At 41.0% G+C, this 14,745-nt stretch overlaps 1 protein-coding gene across 6 annotated transcripts in view; it reads left to right on the top strand.

Annotated features, from left to right (window-relative positions):
- SMAD1 (SMAD family member 1) overlaps positions 1–14,022 on the top strand; it is a 110,449-nt gene extending 96,427 nt beyond the window's left edge. For all 6 annotated transcript variants that reach the window (XM_065061938.1, XM_065061939.1, XM_005499868.3 and 3 more), the window contains 5 exons: positions 1,654–1,911; positions 3,948–4,064; positions 8,354–8,575; positions 10,597–10,853; positions 12,620–14,022. In XM_065061938.1, coding sequence (XP_064918010.1) covers positions 1,654–1,911; positions 3,948–4,064; positions 8,354–8,575; positions 10,597–10,853; positions 12,620–12,763 — 998 coding nt within the window. In that variant the 3' untranslated portion in view covers positions 12,764–14,022. The remainder of the gene's footprint in view (positions 1–1,653; positions 1,912–3,947; positions 4,065–8,353; positions 8,576–10,596; positions 10,854–12,619) is intronic.
- The last annotated feature ends 723 nt before the right edge of the window (positions 14,023–14,745 follow it).

The raw sequence follows: 14,745 nt of genomic DNA, 5'->3' as shown, positions 1-14,745 counted from the left end.
ATGTCACTAGCAGGCAAAAAATCTCATGGCTTAATTTTTATCTCTTATTCATATACCAAAAAAGAGAGAGGGGAGACCTGCTTTCTCTTCCCACCCCACCCAGTAAATCTGTGGCTTGTTCTAGGAAAAGGGAGTGAGTTTTGTGTGTGGCATCCTTTTGTATCCATTTAAAACATGGACCTAGACCTCAGGTCTGGTCTATGCGTTGGGCGGTGTCCTTGCACTCTCAGGCTCCAGGATGCCCACTTATGTATCTAAATGCTTCTGTAGAAGCCAAGTGCTGGGAGAGTGAAGGTGCCCCAGTGTCTTGGAAGAACATGTTTGTCTTGGCAATAACATGTGGGGTTTTTTTATTTTTTTTGCAATTAGTTTGTGATTCGGCCTTTTGGTGAAGCCGCTGTGTCCAAAACACCTTTCTTAATCTGAGTGATAGAGTTAAGTCTAGATAGCGTTGTCATGTGTACACACTTCTGTTTTTATCCTGTGTGCTCACCAGATTCTGGGGACAGGGCAGGAGTCTTGGGGAGAGGGAATGATAGCCTGGCTTGCTGACACCATTCTTTGTGCTTTTTGCACCCTCCCAGGGTGCAGGCTGTCTCCAGGGGGGTTCCTCCAGTCATGCTTGGCCATGGAGCTGGGAAATAGAGGTGCTGGAGGGGGGCAGATGTAGAGGGGAATCACTTCTTTATTTCCCTTCCACTTCTTTGTGTATGGATCTCTCTCTGCCTGCTCTTGCCTCACCTCTTCACCCCATCACCCAGAAATGTCAATCTATAACATGAGTAGTTTTTAATCCTTTGAGTACCTTGGATTTTAGTAAAAGATAGAAACAGAGGCCCTGGAAAAAAAACAGTTAATTCTTTTATCTTACTATATTTGCTATCACATTCAAATCCTCAGTTAAAAAGAGACCCTTTTTCCCACCTTGGTGAGGCAGCCTTGGGAGTGTAGTGAGACTGGTAGATTCTGATGTGTGTTTCTCTGATCCCATAGTAGCATATGGTTGGAGCTCAATTGGTGCTCATTTGTTTTTATTTGAACTATGTAATTTTTTTTAAGTTGCACATTTTGTAAACTGGCTTGAAGAGTTAGTAACAGTTTTAATACTACCTTGTAAGAACATAGTCCAGGATAAAAATAAAATTACAGCTGTTAGGACCAGGCTGAGTTCAAGACTTGTGTAGTATTAGTACTATCTTCAGAGAAAAAAAATAACAACTGTCCTTATTAGCAAGGTTTTGGGTTGCTTGTGATTAGCAGAATCACAAGTGTAGCAACATGAACTGTATGTCAGCATTGTAATGCACCTACTTTCCATAATTTCTTTGTGCAAATAAAACTAAAATGCAGAATTGTGGTTTGTTCTTGGCTCTTCTTCCCCACCCCCCCATGAAAACAAGCTTCCATCTGGCAAACCAGATAGCTACCACGATGGCTGTGGATTCAGGCTATGCAGTAACCAGAGACAAGGAGAAGAGTTCTTGCTTAGGCATGCACTCTGAGATTTGATTGCCTTGTTTGTAAGACAGATGTGAATTTGCCCTAGAGGAGGAAGAATATGGTTTTTTTTATTTGTTTTTTCCCCTGTGTAGTCTGGTCCTTCAGAACCGAGTCTCTAACGCTGTGTCTTTTTCCCTCTTTCTCCCTTTCCAGTCCTTCCTCCGGTGCTGGTCCCCAGGCACAGCGAGTACAACCCTCAGCACAGCCTCTTGGCCCAGTTCCGCAACCTGGGACAGAACGAGCCCCACATGCCGCACAACGCGACTTTCCCGGACTCTTTTCAGCAACCCAATAGTCACCCGTTCCCCCACTCCCCCAAGAGCAGCTACCCAAACTCGCCTGGAAGCAGCAGCAGCACCTACCCGCATTCTCCCGCCAGCTCAGACCCAGGAAGTCCTTTCCAGATGCCAGGTAGGCTCAACTTCTGTTCGCAATATCACAATTTGTTTGCTTATCAATACCAAATTATCAGCCAACATGTGTTCGATAGCGAGCTGAGAGATGTAAGGTCATAAAGCCTATGTAATTGCTTTGTCTAGTAACAAAATTGAGGGTTTTAATATTTTGCTGCTTTCAAACACAGTTGAAAACATTAGTGTAAAACTCTCCTGGGGTGGAGGGAGGGATTCAAAATGGTTTAGGGACTGGTTCAGCGGTTTAGCCCACAAAGCATAATGGTTGATGCGTGAGAAGTGTAATGCTACAGATCATCCTTGCTTAGGAAAGAGATCATCGCAAATTCAACACAAGGCTTTACTTCTGCAGAAGGATGTTTCTCAAGGGGATCATGCTACTGCTACTTGATAAAATTTCTTCACTTAATGATGTTATTTCAAGAAACAAACATACTTCAACAGAAAAATAGTTCCTTAAGGCCCTGAAAAGAAATCTTAAGGCCGTTTTGCTTCCTAAAGTCCAAGAAGTAACAGCATTTCTTTGTTGACTACTGTCCGTAGAAAATTCTGTGACGCTGTCTTGTTTGGGGTTTTTTTTTTCAGTCTGTACAGACAGGTGGATAAATATACCACAGAAACAGTCTGTGGCAGTTTTCTTTATCTAAATGCTAGAAGGACTCCATCCAGATGCTCACTGATGTTCTGTTTGCATGTTTTCTTCAGGGGCTGAGGGGGATGGTGTGTGTAAACAGTGTGGCAGACTTCTGAGAATGCATTTCCTGTTACGTGGAATTAACATCCACAGATTGCTGATGATGATGGTTGTTTCTCTTAAAAATTTTTCTCTTGCGAGTGAAGACTGCTGAATTTGCAGAGGAAAGAAAGTTTGTATTGGCTTTTCTAAAAAATGTGAGAAGTTGCCACAAAACCAGCTGCCTTTCCTTCAGTAGTGTGGCATTTTTTTAGTTGTGTTTTTGTTTGTTGGGTTGGTTTGGGTTAGGTAGGTTTTTTTGGTTTTGTTTTGGTTTTTTTTTTTTCATTTAAATATTGTCAGTGTGGTTGGGGCTGTTCCAACAGAGATAAAAGCTTCTCTAACAAGGTCTTTCTGCACACTGCCTTGTGGAAGTTCACTTGATCTTTGAGGGGTCTGTTCTGTCCGCATGCCTGTAAAGACAAGTCAGCAGCTGCAGCGAAGAAATTGAATTAGCGGAGAGGTCAGGATACTGATATCCTTGATGCTTAGCCCTGGACAGTTGTCTGTGTGTCACTAATGGGGAAGGAGGCTGACTTTTGGAAAATACAAAAAAAAAAAGGAGCAAGGCAGTTATCTGGAGATCTTGAAAACTTTCTAAATATTGGCTAATTTGTTGCCTGTGGGTTTACAATTTTCTTTTGTTATCTGTACATCACTAACATCATGTTTGCACACAGACTAACATTTAAGGCTTAGCAAAGTATGAGACTTAACCTCCTGCGCAGGCTGTTAAGCTTTTAATGCAGTCCTCTTGTCATCTGTCTTTCTCTTCTGCTCTCGCCTCCAACTGAGGTATCCAAGTACGGGAATTAGCAATGTACTTCACAAGGGCAATAATAAAGTCCTGAATATATCCGGGATGTTTGTGTACTTTGCTGATAGAATCACGTTGGAAACAGCAAAATTTGAACCTAAAGTTTTCGGCTCCAGTTCCTGTCCACATTTACCATGTCCAACATTTACTTCTGGCTTGGTCCCGAGAACTCTTTGTGCCTTTAGTGTCCATATGGCACTTCCAGCCTGCAAAAAAAATGGGCTATAAGCATCGCTGAGCTTTTTTTGTGGCTTGATGGTGGGGGAAGTGCCTTGGTTTTATTGCAGTTGTGCTTAATATGCACGGTAATTCTTTGCTTTCCTGATTCGAGATCTGTGATTGCTTTCTCAGATTTCTGGTGGGTGGATGTTTGTAGCTTAGTCAGGCTGGTAGCATTTCCAGGCTAAAACTGTTTATGTTGGGTATGTATATGTACTTTGAAGAGCGGAAAGGACTCGTGTATCTCTGCCTTTTCTATGTTTAGCTGATACACCCCCTCCTGCATACCTGCCTCCAGAAGATCCGATGACACATGATACCTCCCAGCCGATGGATACCAACATGATGGCACCCGCCATTCCCCCTGACATACACAGAGGAGGTAAAAAACACTTCCTTCTTCTGCTTCACTTCTGAAGAATAAAGAACTTTCAGAACTGGCTTTTATTAATTGAGTTTTAATATTGGATGTATGTTGTTTATGGAGATTTTTAGCTGCAGAAAAGAAAAAAAAAAACCAGTTGTGTAATTTTTTTCTGTTGTTGTAAAGGACGAAACAGTAAATCTGGAGATAAAAAAATATAAATGTAAATATTTATTTATGACAAGAAGCTGTCACATGACTCTCTTAAAATGTAAAATATATGGGTTTTTTTTACTTTTTTACTCACAACCAAAGTAATTTAATGTTTTGTGTCTGGAACTTCCTCTAATCACTGAACAGAAAGAATTCCTATGAAACTGCACATTGCTGCATGTGATGCTGAAATTACATGTGTGCATGGAGAGGAACTCTTTCTCATTTATGTTTACATTGATTTATTGGAACTGTGCAGTTACCGTTATATAAAGGCTACTGAATGGTGGATGACAGGCTTGGTTGGAGGATGGATGCTAATACTGTCAGTTATGTAAATGTGCAGAGACATTTTACACAGGCAACTGGAATATCTGCATTTTTTCCTCTGAGGTGGTACATTTCATAAAACTATCTTTTGTCATTATGTTTTTTCTCCTGAATTCTAAGGTTCAGCTTTTGGTAGTTTACTCTTCTCCTGGTGATAAGGGCATTTTGGGTTTTTTTGTATTTTGTGTTGTCCCGCCCTCTCTCCCCATGTTCGTTCCATCTTTGAGTTGTGCAGCGATAGTATTTGGTTCAGAATTCAGATCTGTCTGCCAGAGGTGTGGAATTGCTACAGACTTTAAAAATCTGTATTTAAAAAAAAAAACAACCCATTGCTTTATGTCCTGTGACAGAGACATCTTTTTACACATTGCTTTTTAAAGTCTTTGCAGCCAGCCGTGACTGCTGAGTAAAGGATTTAGTGCATTCATCACATTGTGAGAAATAGCCCCTTTAGAGAGCACATCAGCTTACACAGTTGTGGCTCTTGCCAAGAAAGAGCAGCAAGCTGGATGCTGTGCCACAGTGATTATCAAGATCACAAGCATATGAACAATTTAACCATTGTTTGGGGTTTGTACTTGTTTTGTTGCTAAGCTTAATGTCTGGTTTCAGGAAGTATATTTGCCCTCTTAGAACAATTTGGATAGCTTGTGTGCTATTTACTATCTACGTGGAATGAGTTTTGCATGTGATAAGCCCCATCTGTGGCATTTCCACTTTTCGCTGATCCAGTCCACTCATTGTGTGTGTATGGTCCTTACTGGCCCAAAGTACATTCATGCCTAACTGCAGATCTTTGCCTGTTTGTCCCTCTCACAGAATACATGAGTACTGTAGAATTCTTCTCTTACGGGACAGTTGATAAAGAGAAAATGTCTTACATATTTTTTCTTGCTTTTAATAGTCAATCTTTTAAAAATAAAAATTGTATCTATTAGTATTTTTCCTTCCTAGTGGTTTAGTACAATGGATTTTCATCTCTGTCCCTTCATTTAAAAAACAAACAAAAGACAGTTCTGTGTGCCTTCATGTGTTTGTAATTCATATATTTATGCAGTAAGCGTACTAAAAAAAATCTGCTGCAGGTTGTAAAATAAGTGTTTTTACTGTGAACTTACTGCGGCATTTTTGCGAACTTTTTAGGAGCGTGTTCTTCACAGTGATTTGTTAGTCTTAAGAGATTTGGTTTAACAAGCTGCATCCTGTCAATGAAGTTGGGTAATTTCCATTGTTGGCCCATGCTGGGAATAGAGAGACTAAACGCACCTGCTCTGCATGACTTAAAGCAAATGTAAGGAAGTTCGTATGAGATCTGTGCGAGGGAGATATGATTCATTCTGTAAGAATGGCCAGCTGGCAAGATTTCTTCCTGACTTTGAGAACTGGGGCAAAGCTGCAGCTTTGATAATTGCTGGCATCTTCATGGGAATGTAAAATGTAGTAACCTCTTAGTAATAATCGACTGATTTTTATTTTTATATATATATGTGTGTGTGTGTGTGTGTGTGTGTGTGTATATATATATATATATATATTTTTTTTTTTTTTTTTTTTTTTACAGTGACATGAAAGGATAGAACATGCTAGGGTATGAGGAAAGATCAGCTCCTTTTTACCGGTGTTTTAAGCAAGTTATCGGTCAGCAGTAGAAATGTTTGGATGTTTTGCCCAGTGAAAAAGGATTTGTTATCCTGCTTTTCGTTATTTGCCACCCTTTGTATCTGCTATGTGTTGCTGGTCAGCGGGGAACTTTTCATTTTTCATTTTGCACATGTCAGAAAACTCATAGGAATATGATCTGTGAAAAAAGGTAAATATGAACACTGGTCTTAGTTGGCTGATTTCAGTAAAGAAAGGAGGGGCTGGGAGAAGGAAACCTCTGGCCAGAGAAACAAGTTTTCCTGTAATATCAGTGTGATTTTCATTGTAGCACTTTGGCCTGTAGTTGGAGCTTAAATCTGCAAAGCTGGTATCTTAGCAGCAGGCCTAACTCTGCTAGGCTTAGCAGTGAAAGAGTCTCCTTCATTTAAAAGAAACCCCATGAAGCAACCACATCCCTTTGCTAGCCTCCTTTTATTTGCAGGCAGTTTAGTAATTTGTAGCTGTATTTGGAACTTGAAAGAATACACACGGGGTGGAGACATCTGAAGAAGCCTGTACGGTTGTTGAACACCCACTGGGAAACTCTCTTTGGTGAAGACCTCTGGCGTCATCTGCAAAAATTGTGCCCCGCGTAGAGTCACAAGTGTTACCGCAGAACTTCTGTGTGTTTCTAGAGCTTGATGGGTAGAAGTGGTCAACCAGGAATTGCCTATTGACGTTCTGCACAATTCCCAGTTCCAGTCAGGAGCTGCTGCAGAGAAGCTGCTTGTTACCAGAGTCTGGAGAACCATGTTCTAAGAAATCTTTGCTATTACTCAACATGTAATTCTGTTAGTGATGAACAGTTTCAGATTTTGCATTTGGTAGCACTTGATAAATAAAACGCTCTCATTTAAATAATATCTTCCGCCTTATCTGCTCTTCAGTCCAGTATAATTCTTAGGATCCTGCATGTCATCCCTTTGTTCAGCCTCCGATCCCAAGCAGTATATTCACACTGAAGATGCGCCTCATGCATGTTCTGCAGACAAGTGTCACCTTCTCTTAGTTTTTGAAGTCTCCTACTCTTCCCCCACGAAGCCCAGGAGAAAGATCAGTGGATGCTGTGAATGCCAAAAGATTGATGTGTTGACTGTATATTTAAGTTACCTTGCTGTGCTTCTTGGTACCCAAAATTATAAATGGTCTCTTGTGTGACTGAGCGATGTTGTTTTTCCCTGTCACTACGCAACTTTGCAGTCAGCACAGAGGTGACTTGTAGTTTGGTTGCTGGGTAAAGTGAACTGAAGTAGAAGTTCATTGGTTAAATTGGAAGGAAGGCTGAGCTGTGTAACTGCAGTGTTTCCCTGCTGTCAGGGCCCATGCCATAGTGTGGTGTGGAACATGAGGCAGGGATACTGGGGCGCTGCTTGGTGTGTGCTGGGGGGCTTCCTGCACTTCTCTGTGGATATCTAGTCCTAAACTTGTGTCTCTTGTGAGTCTTGTGCAAGTGAAGTTGAGGTGAAATTATTCTGTCCTATGTCTGTGGCTGTGAAAAGTTGAAAAATAACTGGAGAGAGAAGAGCCATCGTTTAGCTGCAATTGCTTTTGTGGCTCATCTTCCAGTGATCTTCAGCCAAAATTTGCAGGTTTATGAATCACAGAATCATTTCGTTTGGAAGAGACCCTCAGGGTCATAAGAGTCCAACCATAACCTAACCTAACTCTAGCACTCAACCATGTCCTTAAGAACCTCATCTGTACACCTTTTTAAACACCTCCAGGGATGGTGACTCCACCACTTCCCTGGGCAGCCTGTTCCAATGCCTGACAACCCTTTCTGTGAATATTTTTTTCCTAATATCCAATCTAAACGTCCCCTGGCACAACATGAGGCCATTTTCTCTTGTCCTATCACTTGCTGCTTGGGAGAAGAGACCAACATCCTCCATGCTATAACCTCCTTTCAGGTAGTTGTAGACAGCAATAAGGCCTCCCCTCAGCCTCCTCTTCTCCAGGCTGAACAGCCCCAGTTCCCTCAACCGCTCCTCATCAGACTTGTGCTCCAGGCCTCTCACCAGCTTTGTCACCTCCTCTGCACTGTCTCTAGTACCTCAGTCTTTACACGCGAAGCCTCTGTTCCGGTGCCGTTAGATTGTAACGTTCCCACTGTTGCCTTACAGATGTTCAGGCAGTTGCTTACGAAGAGCCAAAGCACTGGTGCTCCATTGTCTACTATGAGCTGAACAACCGTGTCGGGGAGGCGTTCCACGCTTCTTCCACCAGCATCCTGGTGGATGGCTTCACAGATCCTTCAAACAACAAGAACAGGTTTTGCCTAGGGCTACTCTCAAACGTGAACCGGAACTCCACCATTGAGAACACCAGGCGGCATATTGGCAAAGGTGAGTTCAGGATCTTTGCATCCGTTTTTTGTGGGGGAGTTTCCCCTAGATGTGACAACCTGGGCCACTTGCCTCGAGAGCAGACTGGTCATCCCAAGTACACAGGATAAGTGTTTGTATTGGTAAATATATAATTTTCTGGCCAGATCTTGTAAGCAAATTATTGTTTTTACCTGGTGTATAATTACAGGAAGCTTTTACCCTTAATCAGTTTTTAATTGCTGAAGGCTATCATAATCTTAATTAGAATGAGAGGTTAAGGTAATTTGTCTAATCAAATGTCTTGATTTATCCTGATTATTGATGTGTATGGAAATCTAAATCACAGTCTTTGCACCTAATTTTTAGCTAGCCTTAGTTTCAACATAAATTAGCTATCCTAACATGTATTTAGAGAGGGAACATGCCAAAACACTTTTTCAAATCCATTTTTCACAGGCTGGTGATCCTTTCAGTGGGAAATTTGTGCTTCTTGTCTATGGCTGTGACAATGTCCTGCAACAGAGAAAAGCTTCTGGTTTATGTCTGACTTGATACAGTCCTCTTTTTCTGAGACCTTGCCTATAATGCAGATGACAGGAAAAACTGACATTGCTCCCTGCAACGGGACATTCCTGCCAGACACATTTTTTAGGTGTTCACGTTATTAGTGAATTCTAAATTTTCTGTCACAGTTGAGGGTTCAGCATGCCCAAGCATATGGGGTGTATGTTGTAAGTAAGTGTCAATTAATGAAGTATCTTCCTCCTCCTTAAAGGAGGAAAGAATCAAAACAGAAGAGAACTGTCAGGCCTTCAAGTTTGAGCCTTCTGGAGAGCTTTTCTCTATGTGCAGCTCTCAGCAGTACACAACACCTGTGCTGTGCCACTCAAGTCCTAATACTTCTTCCTTCTTTTCCTCCCCATCCATCTTACCAAGTATCAGGATATTTATTTAACACCTCATTCATCTTCCTGTTAAAAGGAACCCAGCTGCAAGCAGAGTTCTGCCGAAGCACTTAACTGCGTGTGTACCAAAACAGAGTGAGAGAGACGAGGATGGTCTTTAATAACTGTGTACAATTTGTGTTGATGTAGAACTATTAGCCGTTGAGGAAGGAGGGGTAAACCCCAAAGTTGGAGGTATAGTCATAAATGGTTTTGCATACCATGTGGGGTATATGTGTGCCCACACAGGTACATACATAGTCAGCACCAAAATCCTACGTGACTGGGCACAGTGAAGGCTTTCTGACTGAACTTCAGTTTAGTTTTTAGATTCTGTGTGTTCAGTTCTCTGACTCATGATATTGTGGGGAAGTGTTAGTATTAAACAGAAACTAATCAATTTTTAAACACAAATGGCAAATTTTCTTGCTTTCTCAAAGCTTTTGGAATTGAATTCTACTGGTAGAAAATCTCCACAAAGGTTCACTCTTTTGGGGCTTGCTGCCATCAGTGGCAGGTGAGGGAGCAGGCAGTAGAAGGGGAAAGGACTGTAAAATTTGTGTGTATTCTCATTTGATAGATACATCTGAGGAATATAAAGGCCATTTTCTTTTTCCAGCTCTCTGGAATTAAAGCAAACTGAAAGACTCATGCTACCCAAAATAGCATTCAGGACTTTTCCAGAGAATCCAGCTTCGGGCTGCTTTAGTATCTACAACTCATGCAGTAGGTTTCTGCTCTCTACTCTTCTGTTCCCAGTTATTGTTTTACATAAATATAATGAGAAAAAAGTTCAGGTGGTCAAGCCGTCCAATGTACTGCATCTAAATTACTGCAGTGCTTGCTAGTTTATTGTTGTTGAATTTGCGACAATTACCAGTTTCCTTTCTGTATACAAACATACACACCTTCCTTTCAAATCACCTGCTGAGGAAACCAAAAAGTAAAAATCCAGTATGAAAACAGACACATGATGGTCTGGCATGCAATTAGTGTTTATCTCTTTAAGCAGAAACATCTCTCTGGAGACAGAGCATGAACAACAGATACACAGTATGAATTCATCTAATGTCTTTGTCAACCTTCTCCTCACAGGTGTTCATCTCTATTACGTTGGTGGGGAAGTGTATGCGGAATGTCTTAGCGACAGCAGTATTTTTGTGCAAAGTCGGAACTGCAACTACCATCATGGGTTCCATCCCACCACAGTCTGCAAAATCCCCAGTGGCTGCAGTTTGAAGATTTTCAATAATCAAGAGTTTGCTCAGCTTTTGGCTCAGTCAGTGAACCATGGATTTGAGACAGTGTATGAGCTTACTAAGATGTGTACTCTCCGAATGAGTTTTGTAAAGGTATGTGAAAATTTGCTTGAGATTATTTTGTAAGTAATTCTTTTTTTAATATGATGATTTTGAATGGTCCATTGTCTCCCTCTCTTGACCTATAAATAGCTGCTGAATTTAGGAAATAGTGTTCAATAAGTGTAAAACAGATCTTAATGAAACAAAGTTGCCTTTGTGGAGAAAAATTCAACTGATGCACATACTTGGAAAATGTGAGGTGACTTGCGGAAGGTGTTTCTTCACATAAGTTTCTAGTCACTTGTGAAGCATTTCCGTCATGTCTATTAACTATTCTGATTTCATTGAATTCCCTCTTGTAAATTTAGTGTTTCAGTTCAATTCTTGTATATAATCTGTGTATAGATTGTGTGTTTGTATCTATAATTATTTGAAAAAGCCACCAATTCATTACGTAGCATCAGCTTTTGCCCTTTTTTTTGCCCATTGTTATGGTCCATCCCATCTCCTGCTCTGTAAGAGGCCCAGCTGAACTTCATGTTTCTGTTCCTGGTGGCATTTTTGGAAAGGTGAGCTGGGGCTGCAGTGTAAGTCATTATAGTGGCTGTGAGAGTGTAGATAGCATGACCCTCTAAATCTGTCTTGACCAGCAGCTCCCAAATTAGGAACTGCGGTAATCATTTGGAATGATAGACATACCTTTCTGTTCTAGGGGTGCACGCTAGGTCAAGATTTGTGACGTGGCTATGAATATCAACATATGTACTGGTATAAAAGGGCTGGTCACATATACGAAAGCAGTCCAGTGAAGATGGTAACAGGCTGAAGTGCTCTTTTTGATAGGAGGATAGAAACTCCTAGATGTGTTAGGACAGGAGTTCCTAAGATGGAATAGGTTGTTTATAGCTCTGCATCCTATAGAGTTGTACAGCAGTGTTGCCTGAGGGGTTGCATGGGACCTCTTGCATATTGGATGTTGTACTACATAGTGTTTGGAGCTGCTGCCACCTGTACTGGGAGCTGGGCAATCCCTTCATTAGGGGTTAACATAGACCAGAGCAAACTGTACCTGCAGCTGCCTTAGTCTTGTCTCCAAAACCTACCCAGAAGTGGCTCATGTACAAAAGGATTTTGAATGCCATTTAAATGTCTGCTTATGTCTTTGGTAGTTACTGTAACTGAATTGGGTACGAGCTCAAACAAAGGCAATCTTGTCTTAATTTGAGAAGCAGCCTGCTGGGGGATGACCGTGGCCTCTTTCTCCAAAGAGGGATGGTTCTCATTTACTGCTCGGTTTATTGTACCCATCCTGCAAACGATGCTTTGGTTCTTGTCAGACAGATGCCTCACCCTCACTCCATAATGTCAGTCTGTGAGCTCATTTTTTTTAAAATTGCTGATCTGTTTGGCAGCATTTTGCCCAGTTTATTCTATTTTTGGTCTTGGCAGAGAAGACTTTATTATCCCCCCTTTCAGAGGCTTTACTGTGACATCATGCAGCTGATAGTGAGGTATGGGGAAATTTAGCACTGCCACAAGTTATGTCTTTGAGGATTTAAAGACTTCTGTTCCAGGAGATCTAAAAATGATGCTTCCTCCAAATTATTTTGTTTTACTTCACATTTGTTTGTTGAAATGTGCTAATAGTTGGTGCATCAAGGGTGTCACACTACCCTGCTGATAAGCACCATTGAAAGCTGGATTGTTTTGCTAAGATGATTGAAGTATGCTTCTCACTTATTTGATGTTATAAAATAAAGTGGTTTTTTTTTTTTTTTTTTCTTTCTTTCTTTTCCCACTCATGATTCTGTTTCCAGGGATGGGGAGCTGAATATCATCGCCAAGATGTAACGAGCACTCCATGCTGGATAGAGATACATCTTCATGGTCCCCTTCAGTGGCTGGATAAAGTACTTACTCAGATGGGCTCTCCTCATAATCCTATTTCTTCAGTGTCTTAAAAGGTCCCAAGCTCCTGCATTTTGGAAACAATTGAGCCTTGCATGTACTTGAAGGACGTATGAGTCAGACACACACTTTTATTTTCCCCCTTGAACTGGCAACAGCTGAATAAGAGCCATGAAAATACTTGACTTCTGTGACCAACTGTTGGATTCAGAAAAAAACAAACGAAACCGCAAAACCCCTTTGACATACTGTTGATATCAAGAATTTTAGTTTACATTGTAATGTACTGTTGCGAAGTTGATTTGCAGGGCCTGGTGCAACGAGGACAACCGAGCCAAAACCACAACCTGTCAGCCCGACTTCCCGAAGGCTCTTCGTGCCGCTGGCAGGGAGCTCGTTCAGCACTCACTGTTTTCCCCCGTGTCCTGTGCGGCTAAGAGCCGATGTTGGTGAAGCCTGCTTTCTTCTCAGGCTCTCTTCAGTACGTTTTAAAACCGTTTGTCTGCGTTGATGGTTGCTGTTCTCTTTAAAAGAAAAAAGAAAACAGTCATATGGTTTAATCTCAATAACTGTGTAATAATCTTTGAAATCGTGTCCTGACCATACTGCTGTAAGAATGTTAGGTATGTTTTTTGCTAAATGTATGTACGGTGTATTTGAAAGTTTAGAAATTAGATTTAGACCATAAATGAACTAGGAATATTTGAATGGGGGGAGGTGGGAGTGGGAAGGGAAAATGACAACTGAAATGTAGAATATATTGTAAACATAGCTTGTTAGTTTAAACTGAGGTCTGAGTTTTGCTGTGCATTTCATTTTTATAGTGGCTTCATCTTGTTAATTCTGACTAGTTTTGCCTCTTCCTTTTCCCCAAAAACAATTGTGCAGCTGGTTAATTCTTTTACCTGTGAAGAGGACAAAATGATTAAGTGCTGCAGTTTGAAGGCTGCAGCTCTATGTATTTCAAGACAAAATTGTACAGAGTGCTCTTTAATGATTGAACAGTTTTATACAGTTTATGTAACAGAAGTAGGCTTTTAATTTTGTAAGAGAATCTTGTTTTGCCAAACTAGTAACAGTTGTTTTGAGGACTTCAAAATCCCTGTGTGGGTCTATTTCAAACTTTTAGAAAAAAAATATATATTTTTATTATTATTTTTTTTTTTTTTTTTACTGCTTGGTTTATTTTCCTCTCTTTGATCTTTTATATTCACGTAAGCTGTAGTACTTTAAGTACCTTTATTCCAAAACTAGTGGGTCCTCTTTACTGATTTGAATAAAACATGTTGTTACTGCTTACATTTGATTAAAACTTTGTCTTGTTCACTTCTTAGTAGATTTGTAACAAACCAGATAAAGATACAGTCTTGGAAGAGGAACAATTAGAAATGAAGATATGCTGAGCTTAGACGTTTATGATTAGTGCAGGTTTGTAACCCTACTAAACTCAGTCTAGGAGGTACATGAGTACTCTAGAGAGAAAGATTTCTTAACCAAGCAAGATTAGAATGGATGCAGTAATGCTGAAGTATGCCAGCCACTTAGTAAAGTTTCTGTGAGATTTCCACATCCATTAGCTGTAGGAGGAAAGAGCTGCTCTGCCGTTTACTGGAACATCCAGCAGGCTGCGGAGCTGTCTGGAGCTAAATTCCAGGTGAGCACAATTGCAGGCGGCACCGAGTTCTGGGAGGTTTTGCTGAGAGACGTTCATGGCACGGGAGGATCTCAAATGCGATCTGGCCTCATCTGCCTGCTGCTTTCTTTCTGTTTGTAAAATAAAGAGGTGAGTCTGGACTCCTTCCATGGAAAAGTTTAGACGTCTCTCTCAAAATGAATACCTCCCTGCCTTGTAGTATTTTTTCCATCAGAAGGGAATTGTTTGAATGTCGGTATTCTGTTAAGAGTATTTCACTGCCGATTTTGTGCATCAGCCCTTTGTGTAGTCTTTTGGCTGCTTGGCTTTGGTTGGGTTAGCTGCTGGAAAGTGTTCCAGCCATTTTGCTGAGGTTGCACTGTCAGCAGGTTCTCCCTGCTC

The sequence above is a fragment of the Columba livia genome, chromosome 4 (genome assembly GCF_036013475.1).
Source record: "Columba livia isolate bColLiv1 breed racing homer chromosome 4, bColLiv1.pat.W.v2, whole genome shotgun sequence".
Taxonomy (NCBI): domain Eukaryota; kingdom Metazoa; phylum Chordata; class Aves; order Columbiformes; family Columbidae; genus Columba; species Columba livia.
Note: the sequence above shows the minus strand (reverse complement) of the source record. Positions and strands in the feature narration are given on the sequence as shown.